The sequence below is a fragment of the Ochotona curzoniae genome, unplaced genomic scaffold (genome assembly GCF_017591425.1).
Source record: "Ochotona curzoniae isolate NIBS_2020 unplaced genomic scaffold, NIBS_Ocur_1.0 scaffold_4701, whole genome shotgun sequence".
In the NCBI taxonomy this organism is placed as follows: Eukaryota; Metazoa; Chordata; class Mammalia; order Lagomorpha; family Ochotonidae; genus Ochotona; species Ochotona curzoniae.
The window spans coordinates 18,976,668-18,993,064 of NW_024467122.1; the positions used below are offsets into that span (position 1 = coordinate 18,976,668).

The 16,397-nt window shown below is 46.0% G+C and overlaps 1 protein-coding gene across 1 annotated transcript in view; it reads left to right on the plus strand.

Annotated features, from left to right (window-relative positions):
- NID2 (nidogen 2) overlaps positions 1-16,397 on the plus strand; it is a 67,997-nt gene that overhangs the window by 5,380 nt on the left and 46,220 nt on the right. Inside the window, exon 3 of the mRNA XM_040970014.1 lies at positions 8,628-8,860. Coding sequence (XP_040825948.1) covers positions 8,628-8,860 — 233 coding nt within the window. The remainder of the gene's footprint in view (positions 1-8,627; positions 8,861-16,397) is intronic.

The following is a 16,397-nucleotide window of genomic DNA, read 5'->3' on the forward strand; positions in this document are numbered from 1 at the left end:
AGCAAGATGAATGGGAAAATGAGCAGTTTCTCACAGGCTTGGAGGTCCTGAGGTTGTATCATTGCCTGGAGGCCCCAGTTTCATCAGAGCCGCTTTGAAATTCAAAAAAAAGTTATCTTTCCCAGTTATATTGGCAGCATGTAAGTAAGCTTCTCATATCAAGAAGCAAGCAGTGGCTTTAAGGGGTTGTCCAGTGGTCTTGGAAGCTGACCAAGCCACAGCCTTGGCTTTCCAGTCTGGAAAGTAGGGAGGCAATGCCTTACAGGATTGTAGTGGACATGAACTGACAAGACACATTCTGGTCCCCAAACAGATGCTCAGCCATCCTGTGTTCCCTCCGTTGGCTTGGTGAAAATGGATTCTGGAAACTTGCTTTGTCTCACCTGTAAGCATGCTCTGATATTAACTCTTCTTGTCAACACTCTTCACAGACCAAGTTTTCCGATCTGCCATGTTTTTCTAGTCAGTCGTTTTTTTCTTCAAAGAGCGTTAGAGTAGGGAAACATTGGCAATTCCATCCCTCATCCACTGTGTCAATTAAAGTCATTCTTCAGACATTACTGTATGCTGATTGGCTTCAGAATTTGTTTCATTTAGAAAGGCAATGAGGACTCTGGATCCAGGGTGGTTTTTTTTTTTTTTCAGTCACCTATGTTGAAAGTTCTTTTGAAAGAGCCCTGGGTCTTGAGTTGTTGTTTTAATCAGTCTTTGGGAGTAGATTTTGGGAGTCATTTCTCTTGTTTGTGGGCCAGTGTGAGTTCTGTGTGGCTTTCTTCACTCTTGGCATGCCAACCTTGTTTTGCAGACTTGCTAGAACTGTGACCGTATCAGAGGAATGGCATCTTTGCCATTTAAAATCATTTCAGGTGGTTCCTTTTCTCTCCGTGGGTATTGGCGTTAGGCATGACCAGATGTTGTTTTTGATACTGTAGGGATGTCAAGATGTAATTTCATCTGAAAAAAAAAAATGTGAACAAATAGAGTTTATCAACCCAATGAATCTGAGATATTTTGGAACTGTCATAGGTGTGTCAACAGAGTAAAAATCATGGCTTTGATCTTCAGAGAACTTACTGATGGTGGCACGGAAAGCACTGGCGTTTAGCTGCGTCCCCTTTGTGGCGAGGAATAGTTTGTCGTTTTAGGAATGAGGTCATGAAGAACTGAGTTACACAGATCTGTGTGAGGTGGGAAGTGTTTTGCTGACCTGGAATTTAAGTTGCGTTAAGGGGCTGTACGTACGGGTATGGGGAACGAGGTAGTGAGAGAGTGTTCCAAGCTGGGGGTGTGAGAATGCGAACAACTGAAGGAGTCATGGAAGTGACATACGTCAGAGGCTCAGGAGGTCGCCCAAGCAAGACCTCCCAGAGGGGCCTGACACCCTGGTCTGAACGGTGGTGGCCATTGACCAAGGGTTGGTTTACAGGTGGGGAATCGGAGACCAGATGCAGGCCTCCATGGTAGCTTTTGGACTTCTGCAGCTGAGTTCCCGAAGAGGGGAGGACTGCTGTGTGTCTGGGAGGATTTGCCTTGAATCTGAGACTGCGCTGCTGAGACCCAGAAAACAGGGCCATGTGGGTGGAAAAGGCCTGAGAAGTACTCAAGGCTTGTGGTCAATCAGTTGCCAGGAGGCTTTTCTGTTAGGCACAGGATAACACTGAGCTTTTATTTTGAAATTGTTTTCTCTTTAAAGATGGAGGGCTAGTTACCACGTGCTACAGCACAAGTTCCGAGCTACCAGAGTCCCCTCTTCAGCACCTACCTCCTGCCCTTTTTCTTAAGATTTATTTTATTTTTACTTGAAAAGCAGAGTTAGAGAGAGAAGGAGAGACAGAAGGATCTTTCATTCACTGATTTACTCCCCAAATGGCTGCGGTGGCCAGAGTTGGGCTGCTTTAAAGCCAGGAGCCAGGAGGTTCTTCCGGGTCTCCCACATGAGTGCAGGGGCTCAAGGACGTGGGCCATTCTCCGCTGCTTTCCCAGACCATAAGCAGCGTGCTGGATCAGAACTGGAGCAGCTGGGACCTAAACCGTTGCCTATATGGAATGTTGGTGCCATAGATGGGGGCTTAGCCTACCGTGTGTCGGGGTGCCAGCCCCTTATGTTTGAAATTTTTTTTAATGATTTATTTACTCATTCATCTGCTGATTCACTCTCCCATAAGACAGTGGCCCAAATTGAAGCCAGGAGCCAGGAATTCCATCCAGGTCTCTTTCTTAGGGTGGAGGAGCCCGATCACTTGGGCTCTCGTCAGCTGATCTCTCAGGCATATTAACAAGAAGCTAGAGCAGATGTGGAACAGCCAGAAGTTGAGCCAGGCCTCTGATGTGGATGTAAGCATCGCATGGAACAGCAACCCTGACACCGACCTTACAGGATTTTATGTAGGAAAATGAATCAGACAGGCTGTTATAGCACATTGACTAAATCTACAGCCTGCAATACTGGCATCCTATATGGTTCTCATCCTGGTCGTTCCACTTCTGAGCTAGCTCCTCCTGCTAATGGGACAAACAGTAAAAGATGGCCCAAGCACTTAGGCGCCTGCTACTCATGTTGGAGACTTGCAGGAAGCTCCTGGCTTCTGGTTTTGTCCTGGCCTGGCTCTGGTAAACAACAAAATGAATGTGGGAAAATCCTGCGTAGTCAGGGTCCTCCAAGCAGTGACAGATGAGGCCATGGAGTGGTGGTGAGGGAACACCCGACGAAGGTCAGGAGCCAGTAGCCCCGCGAAGGCAGACAGCATGGGCCCCGAGGAAGACAGGCAGAACTCTGGGACCCCCTGCAAGAGTCCCCCTACATTTTTTCCCTTTTCCTTTTGTACTTCACTCTTGGGGAGCAAGATGGCCCTGGTCTGCATTTTTTTGTCAGATGGCTGCTATTGATGAACTGCAGAGGGAGAAGCTGCGGAGGGGCGTGGCTTGAGTCCATCAGCCCAGCTCTGGCAAGTGTCACACTGGCACTGAGTGGTGATGTCCTTTACTAGGCGGGGAAGGGCAGACCTCTGCTGGCTTCCTGGCTTTGGTCTGGCTTTTGTCTCTGATAACAGGAAGGCAGGCAGGACCCTTGAAGAGGGCCAGCTGTTGGCCTGCCGCTTGCTCCCTTCCCTGTCTGCCCCCCTCATTCCCCCTCCTCCCACCCCCCTCCGGGGTCCTGGGGAAGCTGGGAAGTGTTGACCCCTGTGCAGGGCCTGGCAGCCCATCTGAGGATTTCGCCTCCCAGAGGCCCTAGCTGGGAATGTGAGGACCTTTCCCTGCTGGGAGGCAGACAAGGAGTGCTTTGCAGGGAGGAACCCTTCAGGGCTGCCTGAGCAGGCCCCTTAGCAGTTGGGTGGAGAATCCAGTAGACCTGACAGGATATCCACGGGGGTTGTCGTGGTGTAAGAATGGTTTTTGAAAACCCAAGATCCTGTGGCGAGTGCTCTGCAGTCAGAAGACCTATTTGGAAGGAACTTGTTTTCTTCCTCTGTAACCTGCCCAGTTGAGTATGACAAGAAAATGAATCTCCTGCACCTGTAGATATGGCTTGTGTCAGAGATGGTGTATGGGGGCCTGGTGCGGTAGCCTAGCAGCTAACATCCTTGCCTTGAACGCACTGGGATACCATATGGGCGCCGGTTCTAATCCCAGTAGCCCCACCTCCCATCCAGCTTTCTGCTTGTGGCCTGGAAAGCTGTCAGGGACAGCCCAAAGCCTTGGGACCCTGCACCCACATGAGACACCTAGAGGAATTTCCTGGCTCCCAACTTTGGGTTAGCACAGCACCATCCATTGTGGTCACTTGTGGAGTGAATAATCAGATGGAAGTTTCCCCTCTGTCTCTCCTCCTCTCTGTACATCTGACTTTGCAATAAAAATAAATAAATCTTTTTTTAATTATTATTAATTATGTTGCATTATGTGACAATGTTTCATAGGCTTTGGGATTCCCCCAACCCCTCTCTGTGCCCTCCCCCCATGGTGGATTCCTCCACCTTGGTGCAGTATTACAGTTCTAATTCAATCAGGAGTCTTTCATTGCAAGCATATACCAAGCATAGAGTCCAGCATCTCATTGTCCAGATAAATTCAACGTTTTCTTGGGGAGATCAGCTCTGGTCTGAAGGTAGAGCTGGCAGAATATCATCCTGCTCAATTAAAAGCCCCAAAACAACATCAACAACAATTTAAAAACAAATGATTAAAAACAAACAAACAATTTTGAAACAAACAACAATTAAAAAAAAAAGATGGTGTGTGGAAGTCACTGGGTAAGTTTGCACTGTGCTAAATACCCAGCTCTCACAGCCAAAGCCAGGGCTTCCCCTTCAGAAAATAGCCCCCCCACTCCCCACCCCCAGCCTTTCAGCTCTTCCCGACCCAGAGGGGCCCCTGGTCATACAATATCTCCATTTAGAATCAAGACTTCTCCTGCTCTTAGGGTGATCTGGCTGGCAACTGTGAAAGCTTAACATTTAAGAATGGGATTCTTTCTTTTTCCCAGATTACTTTTCCTTACCTCAGTCAATTATTTTGAGTGGTTTGTTCTTTGTTCTTTTGTTGTTGTTGTTGTTGTTGTTGTTTTGTTTTTCAATTCTTAGTCCCAGTGCAGTATCCTAGTGGCCAAAGTCCTCACGTTGCATTCACTGGGATCCCATATGTCCCAGCTGATCCACTTACCATCCAGCTCCCCGGGCTTGTGGCCAGGGAAAGCAGTAGAGGATGGCCCAAAGCCTTGGGACCCTGCTCCCACAAGGGAGACCCAGAAGAAGCTCACGGCTCCTGGCTTTAGATCAGCTCAGTTCTGGCTGTCATGGCCACTTGGGGAATGAACCAGCAGATGGAAGATCTTTGTGTCTCCTTCTCTCTGTAAATCTGACTTTCCAATTTAAAAAAATAAATCTTATTTTTTAAGAAGCCTGTTTCTCTTCATTTTATTTGAAAGGCAGAAAGACAGATCTTACATGTATTCATTTACTCTGCAGATGTCCAAAATGGCCAAGGCTGGGCCAGTCTGAAGCCAGAAGGAGCTGGAAACTCAATCAGGGCTCCCCGTGTTGGTACCTGGAGCCAATTCTTGAGCCGTTATCACTTCTGGAGAATGTGTCAGTCTCTTAGAGTGTTCATTAGCAAGAAACTGGAATTAAAAGTGGAACTGGGATGTGAACCCAACACTCCCTAATATAGGGTGTGGGAAGTTTAATAGCTGTACCAAATACCCACACACAAACTTCATTTACTCTGACTAAAGTAAAATTCTAAAGCAGTTAAGTCCATTTAATTGATAATGTGTATATTATATAACCACATGGCAGAACAGCCTTTGTTTACATTGGCAGAAGTTCAGGTTTGTTAGCTTCAACAAATGTTGCAGGTTGACCAAATCTATCCCCAAATGAACCAGAGATAGACTCTTTGAAGCTCAGGAGTCAGCTGGTGAGCTGCTGCATTCCACCACAGGTGGAAGAGGATGAGTTCTGATCAGTTGTGTTCAGGGATTTTGAAGCAATGATGATTTTATCGGTTAAGAGAGCAGTGGTACATGATACAAATCATTCAATCAACCAAGCTTACATCAGTGCACAATACAAATGATCCAGTCAGCTGTAGTGGCATGAAACACAAATAGCCAATCAGTTTAAGCATCATACATTTTTAAACTATCCAATCAGTAAGAGCTGCTATCCTGTTCATAGCAAATAATTGAACCAGGCACACAACTCCTTCCATTTCCGTGTACCAGAACCAGTTTGGGGCAGCCAACCTACTGCATGAGCTGTAAAAGAAAAGCAGGCCATCATCCTGGAATGAGACATTTCCTTACGATAAGTATTCTTACTCCCATTTTGAGACTTTTACAAGAACAAAGGTTACAGACACATCCTGGAAATGAGAGATCTAGCCCTACTGTCACCACTTTTTATTGTCTGGGCTGTTACACAAAATCTAGAAAACATTCCTTGGGGCCAGTGTTGTGACATAGCTAGTGAAATGCTACAGTGGCATCCTGCATGGGTGCCAGTTTATGTGCTGGATGCTCCACTTTTAATTTAGCTCACTGCTAATGGCCTAGGAAAAGCAGAAGATACTAAGTGTTTGGGCATCCATCAGTCACATGGGGGATCTGGAGGAGTCTCCTGGCTCCTGCTTTTGGTCTGGCACAGAGCCAATTGTAGCCATCTGCGGAGTGTACTGGTAGACAAATGATTCATATTCATTCATTCATTCATTCATTCATTCTCTCTCTCTTCCTCTCCCTCCATCCCCCTCTCTTTCTCTGTCTTCCTGAAGTTCTGCCTTTCAATTAAATAAGCAAATACATGCTTAAAAAAAAATAAGAAACAAGGGCCTGTACAATGGCTCAACTGGCTAATCCTTCACCTGCAAGCGTTGGTATCCCCTGTGTACCCTGGTTCATGTCCTAGGTGCTGCACTTCCCATCCTGCTCTCTCCTTATGGCCTGGGAAAGCATTAGAGGATAGGCCTAGGCATTGGAATCCCAGAAGCTCCCAGCTCCTGGCTTCAAATCGGCCCAGCTCTGGCTGTTGTCATTTGAGGAGTGATCCAGTAAATGGAATATCTTTCTGTCTGTCTCTCCTTCTCTCTGTAATTCTCCATTTACAATAAAATAAATAAAACCTTTTTAAAAATAAGAAAGAAAACATTCCTTGCCTTTTGTTTGCATGAAAGTCTAACTTTGCAGAGGAAAGAACAGCAGTAAGAGATCCTCTGAATTTCCTATTTAGGGGACCAATTGAATACAACAACAACAAACAGCACAAGGTGACAAGAGAACTAGCAAAGTGGCTGACTTTTCTAGAAGCATGCTATGCCTGGTTCTTTTATCCTATCAGCAAAGCCTTGGAACTATAAAATTAAGCCTAGGGTGGAAAAATGAACCGTGGAGAAGAACTGGGCCAGCGTAGCAGGGCAGCTTAGGGCAGCACCAAAGAAGGACATGTTCCTTCCCCATGCTTTTTTGCAGTTCAGCGGCAGGTTCTTCCTGGTGCACCATGGGGTACTTATGACCCCGGTGAGTGAGTCGTGTCTCACCGGTGCACTCTACATGAAGCATTCTTTCCAAACGGCCTTTCCAGCCCCCGCACTGAATGTCAAGGGACTGTGATGTAGTGAGAGAGGTTGGCCAAGAGCCCTTGGCCAACTATCTTTTTGAAATACTCCCACATTGGGAGGAGGGTGTGGAGAGATGGATGAAGGTCAAGGGAGAAAGGCATCCTGTTGATAATGTGAAAGTCAAAGGGATGTTCCAGAGCAATCCTCAGGACCTGAGTGTTGAGTTCCCGGTTCATCAGGATCTGGGTGTTGAGTTTGTGGGTGATCCAGGTTCCATCTGCCCACCCGGTTCCTACCAGCTTTGTTCACATTCCTGGGCTGCTCCAAGGAACCTTCCATACTCATCAAGGCAGGCCCTGGGCATGTACCCTCCTCATTGGTCCCTACAGTCAGGCTGCTGAACGTTCACCAAGGAATATTCTTGGGCTTTCCCCTTCGGCACCATTAGCATAGAGCATAGTGTCTAGGGCAAGTTGGTGCACTGGCTGGTCAGGGTATGAGTGAATAGATGAGTGGCATTCCCAGACAGCCAGCACCTGACCATCAAAGTAGAAATGCCACAGCCATGTTGGGAGGCGTAGAAAACTGGCTCGGATGGGTGGCACCTGAGGGACAGTTCCAGCAGGGTTGGAGGGATTCCAGGTGCTGACAAAACAGGAGCCAAGTACAGAGCCAAGAGTCCTCGAAGCATCCATTATGAATGCATGTCACGAACAGCTCTCCATGGGTTTCAAAAAGCTTCTACACCCAAATAAATTTAACTTATAATTCCATTTCTCCTTGCCCCCATGTGCTTTTCTGAGTTCCTTCATATAGAATCATCAAAGGCAGTGGTGAACTATTTAAGGCACCCTTACAGTAGTTGGATGAAGGTGCAGCATGAGCGTGGGCAATGTTACAGATGCCCCGGACTGCAGTCGTCAAGAAAGGGGTCAGGAGGCAGGGCTGGGACCGGGAGGCCCACTGGTCTCCTTGCACCTGCTCTCTGGCCTTGGGCTTATCTGCTGGTTCCTGGGTCTCTGGTTCCTCAACTGTGGCCTGAGGAAAACTCTACAATAGGAGACAGCAGATGCGAAGGAAAAAAGAACAGGAAGAAGGTCTTTTGCTCAGCTAGTACCTAAGACCGTGTCTGCATGTGATGGGCGAGTGGGAGATAGCTAAATGAATGAAGGATCCAGACATGAACTTCCTGGGCCCTAGGGTTGACACAGGACTGTTCTCTGGGAGTGGTTCTGCTGAGCTGGTTCTGCTACACGAGAGGTTGGGGTAAGAGAGATTTGAAAACTTCAAAAGTAGTTTTTAAGCCTATGTTTTGCCTCTACATATTTCAACTGTTGATCCAAATTGGTAAGAGATGCTGTGATTTTAAAAAAAGGAAAAAAAAATTTTAAATCATATTTGCAGTATGAGGATGTTATTTTACCGGGATATTGTTTACAACAAGTTGAAAAAGTTCTAAGAAAAGGAGAAATTCTTTGCATGCTCTGTGATGCTTTGCTTACGTTCAGGGCTTTTTTTTTTCTTCTTCTTCTGTTTATTTTTTTAAGGAGGTTCCCTATATTTTCTTTTCACAGTTGAACACTTTCCAGGCAGTGTTGGCCTCTGACGCGTCTGATGCCTACGCCCTCTTTCTGTATCCTGCCAATGGCCTTCAGTTCTTTGGAACTCGCCCCAAGGAAGCTTACAACGTCCAGCTGCAGCTGCCAGCTCGGGTGGGCTTCTGCCGCGGCGAGACCGACGACCCGAAGCGGGAAGGACAGTATCTCAGCCTGACTCGCAATGAGCAGTCTGTGAAAAACCTCTACCAGTGAGTACCACCAGCTCGAGGCCTTCCCAGTGGGACAGAAGGGTTTTGAGCAATACCCAAACTCAAGTGGCCCAAGGACTTTGAGGGTCCCATGTCCAAACCAAGAACTAGATTAGACCTGGGAGATCAAACTCTTCACAGTATAAAAGGCCCTTATTTTTCTGCCCTACTGGGTGTAGTTACTGGAAATAGATCAGTATATGTGTGCATGTGTTTGCAGAGCTACTGAGGCTTGCTATGAAAAAACATTGTTCTTGCAACCGCATAAAAATGTCCAGGAATGTCACTGCTTGGATTGAAGGTTTTTTTTTAAGTTAATCATTTCATAGGAGGAAGTACTGTGATCTGATCTTTTACTTAAATATTTTGCCATTTATTTATTTTAGAGAGGGGGGAGGGAGTGAGAGAAGGCTTGCATTCACTGGTCTGCTCCCCGCTAAGTGTCCCTGTTGACTAGGAGGTGGGCACTCAGCCTGGGTCTCCCATGAGGGCAGCAGGAATGTGAATACTGGAGCCACTGCTGCCTCCCCAAGTCCATGCTAGTGGGAAGCTGGAGTCAGGAGGCAGAGCTGGGAGCTGAACCCAGACATTCCCACGTGGGAGGTGGGTGCCCTGACCTGTAGCCTAACCACCTTTGCTCTTGTGCTTGAACCTGATGTAGTCTTTTAGAAACCATTCAAGTTGAAGTGGTGTGCGACACAGCAGTGCTATTACAGCTTCTAGTGTAACAGTGCTGCAGCCTTCCCGAATGAAGCTTCCCCAACTCCCTACAATTTTGCTCCCACTCTGCCACTCACTCGTAGCAATGCTTTCTGGAGGAACTTGAACCTCAGTTTGGGACTCTGTGCTGTCAGGAACTTGAGGGACATTGACCCCATGGCACCTCAGCTAGGGGTGTAGACAAGCAGATGAATGGAATTCCCGTGCTGTATTTGAGCCTTCCAAAAACAGTCTACGGACTGTGGTCTCCCCAGGATCTCCCGATGGCAAGGGGAAGTCACCGCAGGGGGAGCCCTCCCCTGCCCCCATGAGTTCTTGTTACTTGAGTCTACTCGGAACTCCTTTCTGTGGTCAGCAGTGAGGACTGAGCTGGGGGTTGCCTCGGTCTTTCAAGTTCCTAAACTCTTGCAAGGGATGCCTCTGTTCATGTCCAAGGAATAACAATGGCATTTGAGCCTATACTTGAACTGAAGACATGCCTACAAAGACAACAAAAATTGGGAGTTATATCACTGTTGGAAAAAAGGTAAAAATAGGCTGGTAGATTTTTAGAAGTTCTCAGATTTTCTCTGTGATTTTAAAGATGTATTTATTTTATTGCAAAGTCAGATATGTAGAGAGAGGAGGAGAGATAGAGAGAAATATCTTCTGTCTGATGATTCACTCCCCAAGTGACCACAGTGGATGGTGCTGTGCCAATCTGAAGCCAGGAGCCAGGAGCTCTTCCAGGTATCCCACGCGGGTGCATGGTCTTAAGGCTTTGGGCCATGCTCGACTGCTTTCCTAGGCCATAAGCAAGGAGCTGGATGGGAAGTGGGGCTGCTGGGGTTATCACTGCTGCCCATATGGTATCCTGGTGTTTTCAAGGCAAGGACGTTAGCTGCTAGGCCATAGCGCTGGCCCTTCTCTGTGGTTTTATATCTAGACTCAGTCATCCTGGCTGGCTTCCCCAGAAACAGCCAGAATGGAACCCATTCCTTAGTGCTGGCAGTGGCTTCCTCTGTTGGTGCAGTGGTGAGCACCTCTGTGATCTGTCAGCTCAGATCACACCAGTGTCGTGTTTGGTAGCTTCCGGTGAATCCAGGTGCAGAAACCAGATGCATCCCTTGATTACTTCCGGGCCTCCCTTCACAGCTTCTTGGCTTCTTTAACTCATTCTTTCCCCTTTTCATGCTATGTGCTTTGCTTGGCTGCTGGAGGGTGGACACTGAAGCCAGCAATGGGTGCTTGGAATTGACATCTAAATAGAGAGCCTGTTGTTTACCATGCACTGCCCAAGACACTTCCCACTTGCTGCTTTGGTGGCAGGAGAGAAACACTCCTGTTTTCTTGATCTTACAAATGAACTTGGGAAAGGTAGCAAATTGCTGGTGATCACAAAGTGAAGTGGCCAAACCCAAACCCAAGCAAGAAATCTGCAGCTCAGAATTATTCACCAAGAGCATTTTGAGAAGTGTTTGGAAAATAGAGCTAAAAGATAAGTTGATTTTGGTTGCAAAAAAACATTTTTGAAATCGCATAGGTAGTTTTTTCATGGAATATGTTTTCCTTCAGCCTTTATAAGACCCCGTGTATTTTACGCTGACTCAGATCTCCTTCCCTGTCTTAGGACCCACAGGCAGTCTTCATAGGGTTCCAGTGAACTTGCTGCCCCTCCCAGACCCTGCACCTTCTCTCCTCCCACCTCCCCTTCCACTTGGGAACTCAAAGATGCCTTCCTCCTCTGACCTAGCTCACAGCAAGCCGAACACTTGACCTACAAAGATTTGTAAGGTAGAGGTCCCACACTTGCCGGAGTCCAGCTCCAGCTGAGTTGGGAGCTCGGGAAAGGTGCGTGGAGTCGGTGATAAAGACACAGACACAGGCACTTGGTGCGTTTTTGCTGCCTCCTTTGCTCAAGAAGAAGCTGTCCTTTTTATTTTCTTAGACGCATCACCAGCCTTTGCACAAGCATTTGATTTTTTATCTTTTACTTTAGAACTAAGACAGCACACACAGATGTTCAATTAATTTTTACTTCATGGTCAACCAGGTGCTCTTTAAGATAATTCTGTAAGTTACTATAATCAGTTTCTTTAAAGTAAGCCGTTATTCATTCTTCAGAAGTGGCCATTAGGTGACAGCCAGAACTCCAAGGCCAAGGCACAGATGGTTACCTACTAATTAGTAAAACATTCCTACTACATTTTATTTTCACAACTTTATCTATCACTTAATGGGAGAAATACATCAAAAGAGAAAAAATATAAGGATCTAAGACAAAAAGTTTCAAACATTAAATCCCCCTACAACTGCAGGCTCTACAACCTCATAAGCAATCAAACAATAATCAAAAGTATATCTCTGTGATGTTAATAGAATCATGCTATATTTCCTCTAGTTAAAAAATTATGAAAACGTTTAAAACAGCTACATTTTCTATGCTCTAAAGAGTTGCAAGGACAGGCGAACCTTTAGGATCACAGTAACTGTATTTTTTGCCATAGCAGTTTCCACTCATACTCCCATCACTTCCAATACTTTGTAAAATTCTTGTTAAGCCGTTTCCCAGAAGGCATGCTATATGTCTGGGCCAATTTCAGGGCAATGGGTAGGCACACAATAAGGTGTCCAGAAATGGCATGGGTTTAATTGTACTCCTGTGCGCAGTTAAAGGCCCACTCACCAAGACATCAATAACATTAACTCTTAAGCTCACAGTAGTTGCCAAAGCCATCTCACAGGGGCAAACAATGCCTCAATAGCTTACAGAATTCTTAGTGGGGTACTTGAGCGTCCATGCAAACGGGGTGAGACTGCATCAAGGTCAGAGAGAAATTCGCCGGGCCCTGCCAAACAGCTGGAAGCTCCCCAGGCCCTGCCAAGCAGGGAGCTGTTCTCTTCACACCTTCGTGTCATCCACACCTACTGCACGGACCCCAGCACACACTGTCTACTACTTGAACTCTGCAAACAGACCTAGGATCACAGAGCATTGCAGATGTCCACACAGGGTACGGGAGGCAGTGGGGACCAAAAAGCCTGTGAAGAACGTTCCTCCGCCAGAGCCATCTCCATGTGATCACTGTCTTACGGGCACTGCTCCGTTGGAGATCAATCTATATTCCCATTTTCACTTTACAGTGGAAAAGTGTATCATAAAGAAAATTTATTGATGACATGTAACATGTTTACAATGTTTCTGTTCAGTTGTAATATGCAACATAATACATATTGCTCACATTCTCATTTCTTCTTCAAACTGGGATTGCTGAGAAAAGGTATATGGTTTAATTTCTTGAGAAAAAAGATTTATTTTCATCGAGAATGCAGATTTTGCAGAAAGAGAGACAGAGCTCTTCCGTCCGTGGGTTTACTCCCCAAATGACTGCAATGGCCAGAGCTGAGCTGATCCAAAGCCATGAGCCTGGAGCTTTTTCTGGGTCTCCCACACAGGTGCAGAGTCCCAGGGCCTTGGGTCATCCTTCACTGCTTTCCCAGGCCACAAGCAGAGAGCTGGATGGGAAGTAGAGCAGCCGGGATATAAACTGGTGCCTGCATGAGAAACTGGCGCTGCAATGGGATCCTGGCCTCTGATTTTGTTTTTCTTAAATAGGAGCCAGTATTGTAGTATAAGGGCAAAGCTGCCACCTATGACACTGGCATCCTGAGTGGGCACCGGTTTGTGTTCTGCCTGTTCCACTTCCAATCCAGTTCCTGGCTAATGACCATTGGAGAGCAGAAGCAGCTCCACGCTCCTGGTTCTGATCTGGCACAGGCCTGTCTCTTGCAGCCATCTGAGATCTGGGGTGTATAGCAGCAAAGGGACTCTGCATGTGTGCATATGTGTCTCCCTTCTCTCTGTAAATCTGCCTTTTCAAAGAAATTAAACAGTAAATCTTTAAAAGTTGTTAACACAAAGGTCACACATTATAGAATTATTAATATTTGTCATATTCTCCTGCAAAGCTGAATTGGAGAGTACATGTGAACACCTTTTCCCATAATAACTAAAACACGAAGATGTGCTTAGTAAGCATTTCATGTGATCTTCTCATTTAATCCTCAACAACCCCAGAAGAAAGAACTCCAATTCCCTTCTGTGGCCCAATTTCCCTTTCTAGGAAATAAATTATTTCTATCACTGAGCTTTCCAAATGACCTTGTGTTGTAACATAAACCCAGATTGGTTAATTTGCCATTCCAGTACAATAACCAAAACCAGCATTGCAATTTATGTTTAATTATAAGGTTCTTTTATTTAGCTTTTTATCTGCCTTGATTTATATGTTCCTACACTTTGAAGCTTTATAGGTTTCTAACTTTGAGTAGAAACCTCACAGCTATGGCACCTCTCATGTGATAATAAGCTCCCTAGCCTCAAATCTCTAAGATTTTTCTCATTCTTAGTTTTTCTTATTTACTTGTATGAATTCCCCACATTTTGCACATAGGATCACAGTTTCATTCCTTGTGCTCCTCTTACTCTAACTGCAACAGTAGCAGCAGTAGCTGCAGCTACCACATCATATAGGAATGGACTGGTTAAGATGCTTGCATCTCATGTTGGTGTACTTACATGTGAAGCTCAGCTCTGGCTCCCAGTTCCAGCTTCCTGCTTCTATAGACTCTGGGAAACAGCAGTGATAGCTCAAGTATTTGGATCACTGACACACGGGAAACATGGATTGAGTCCTGGCTCTGACTCAGCTCAGCCCTGCCCAGCTTGGTGCAGCCCAACCCAGCCCAACCCTGCCCTGCCCGGCCCTGCCCAGCCCAGCCCTGCCCAACCCTGCCCAGCCCGACCCTATCCAACCTGGCCTGGCCCAGCCCTGCCCAGCCCTGCCCTGTCCAGCCCTGCCCTGCCCAGCCCGGCCTACTGCAGGCATTTGGGGAATGAACTAGCAGATGGAAGATCTCTCTGTCTCTATGCCTTTTCCAAAAATACTCACAAAAATTCATCTAAAATTGTGTATTGTGAAATGATTATGTAGAGATTTTAATATCTTTATACCAAAATAAACTTAACTTTTAATTTTCCACTAACTTTTGAAAATACCCTGTACATATTCAAATGGGTATACACCCATAAAAGAGACAGACATTCCCAAATTATATTGAAGAATATTTTTTTAAAAGATTTATTTTTATTATTTTCTTATTGGAAAGGCGGATGTACAGAGAGGAGAGACAGAGAGGAAGATCCTCCGTCCAACGACTCACTCACACCCCAAGTAAGCACAATGGCCAATGCTATGCCGATCCGAAGCCAGGAGCCTCTTCCAAGGCCTCCCACACGGGTGCAGGGTCCCAAAGTCTTGGGCCATCCTCAACTGCTTTCCCAGGCCACAGGCAGGGAGCTGGAAGGGAAGCGGGGCTGCCGGGACTAGAACCGGCGCCCATATGGGATCCCGGGCGTGCAAGGCGAGGACCTTAACCACTTGAGCCACCGCGCCGGGCCCTATATTGAAGAATATTATCCACATGAACATAATGGGTGCCTACCCAAAGGAGTGAAGGTCTCTTATTCTTCTGTAGTTAAATGAATTTCTTATCTTACGAGTCATTCACTCTTATTCCTTGTTGATTTTGAGGAAATTTATCACATGGGAGAGTTGGAGCATGACAGCGGAAGGGAACAAAATTTGATGTATTCAAGCCAAGCAGGCCCTTGTTTATTCAAGTTTCTCCCTTAGTTTTGGAACTCTTACAAGAAATTGTTCTCCTTGGAATATGTTTTTAATTCTTAAATCATGGATGGTTATAGTATTTGGAAGACCAAATGGAATCCATAATCTTCTCTCATGGGAAAAATGAGTGATCTATTGCCAGATGTTTCTGGAAAGACTTCTCACCTATGACCCCCTTGCATCTTGACTGAACTATTTTCTTTTCCCTAAACTATATGTTTGCTCAGCAGGTTTTCAGACCTAGACATTTATGTTCCTTTGCCTTTGTATTTTTTTTAAAAAACAGGAATTCATTCTTAGCTGATTGATCGGTCCATGTGAACGGTGAGGTGTCTTCCACATTCTGTAGGGCACTGAGCGTTCAGGTGCTGCTTGGCTGTGGTGTGTTGGTTTTCTACCAGATCGTATTGCATAAGTTTAGAACATGGGCTTTAGCGTTCCCACAGAATACAGGTCCGGTTTCTGCCAACTATTTGTTATATGCTTTCATCAGACTTAGCTTCTCTAAACCTACGCTTTCCTCTACAACTGGGCGTGATCACTGCTCTTGTGCTGTGTACTATAGTGGAAGGTATTGAACCCTTAGCATGGAGGCAGGCCGAGAACCAAAAGCACATGGTGGTTGTTACTGTGGAAGGATTTGGCAGATTGTTAATCTTACACTTTCCTCATGGGTGTGCCACATGCTGTTAAGCAGAGGAAAGATAAAATATCCTCACAGGCCCTGATGGTTTTCAGAGACCCAGATTTTTGTAGTTTTTAAACAATTTTTTAAAGATTCATTTATCTAAGGGCTGGTGCCCTGGTGTATTATTAGTCTGTCTCCTTCTGCATTGCTGGCATCCCTCATGGGTGCTGATTCTAGTCCTGGCTGCTTCACTTTCCATCCAGCTCCCTGCTTATAGCCTGGGAAGGCAGCAGAGGATGGCTCAAATCCTTGGGCCTCTGCACCCGTGTAGAAGATCAGGGAGAAGCTCCTGGCTTTGGATCGGCCCAGTTCCAACTGCTGTGTCACAATGCTAGCTTCAAATAGCCAGATTTTAAATATGGCATTTGGGTGGTAGAGCAGATTTTTTAACTTGACGGTCAGATATTTGAAACATAATGTTGAAAGGTATTTATATCGAAATTGCCACGTGATGTTTTTG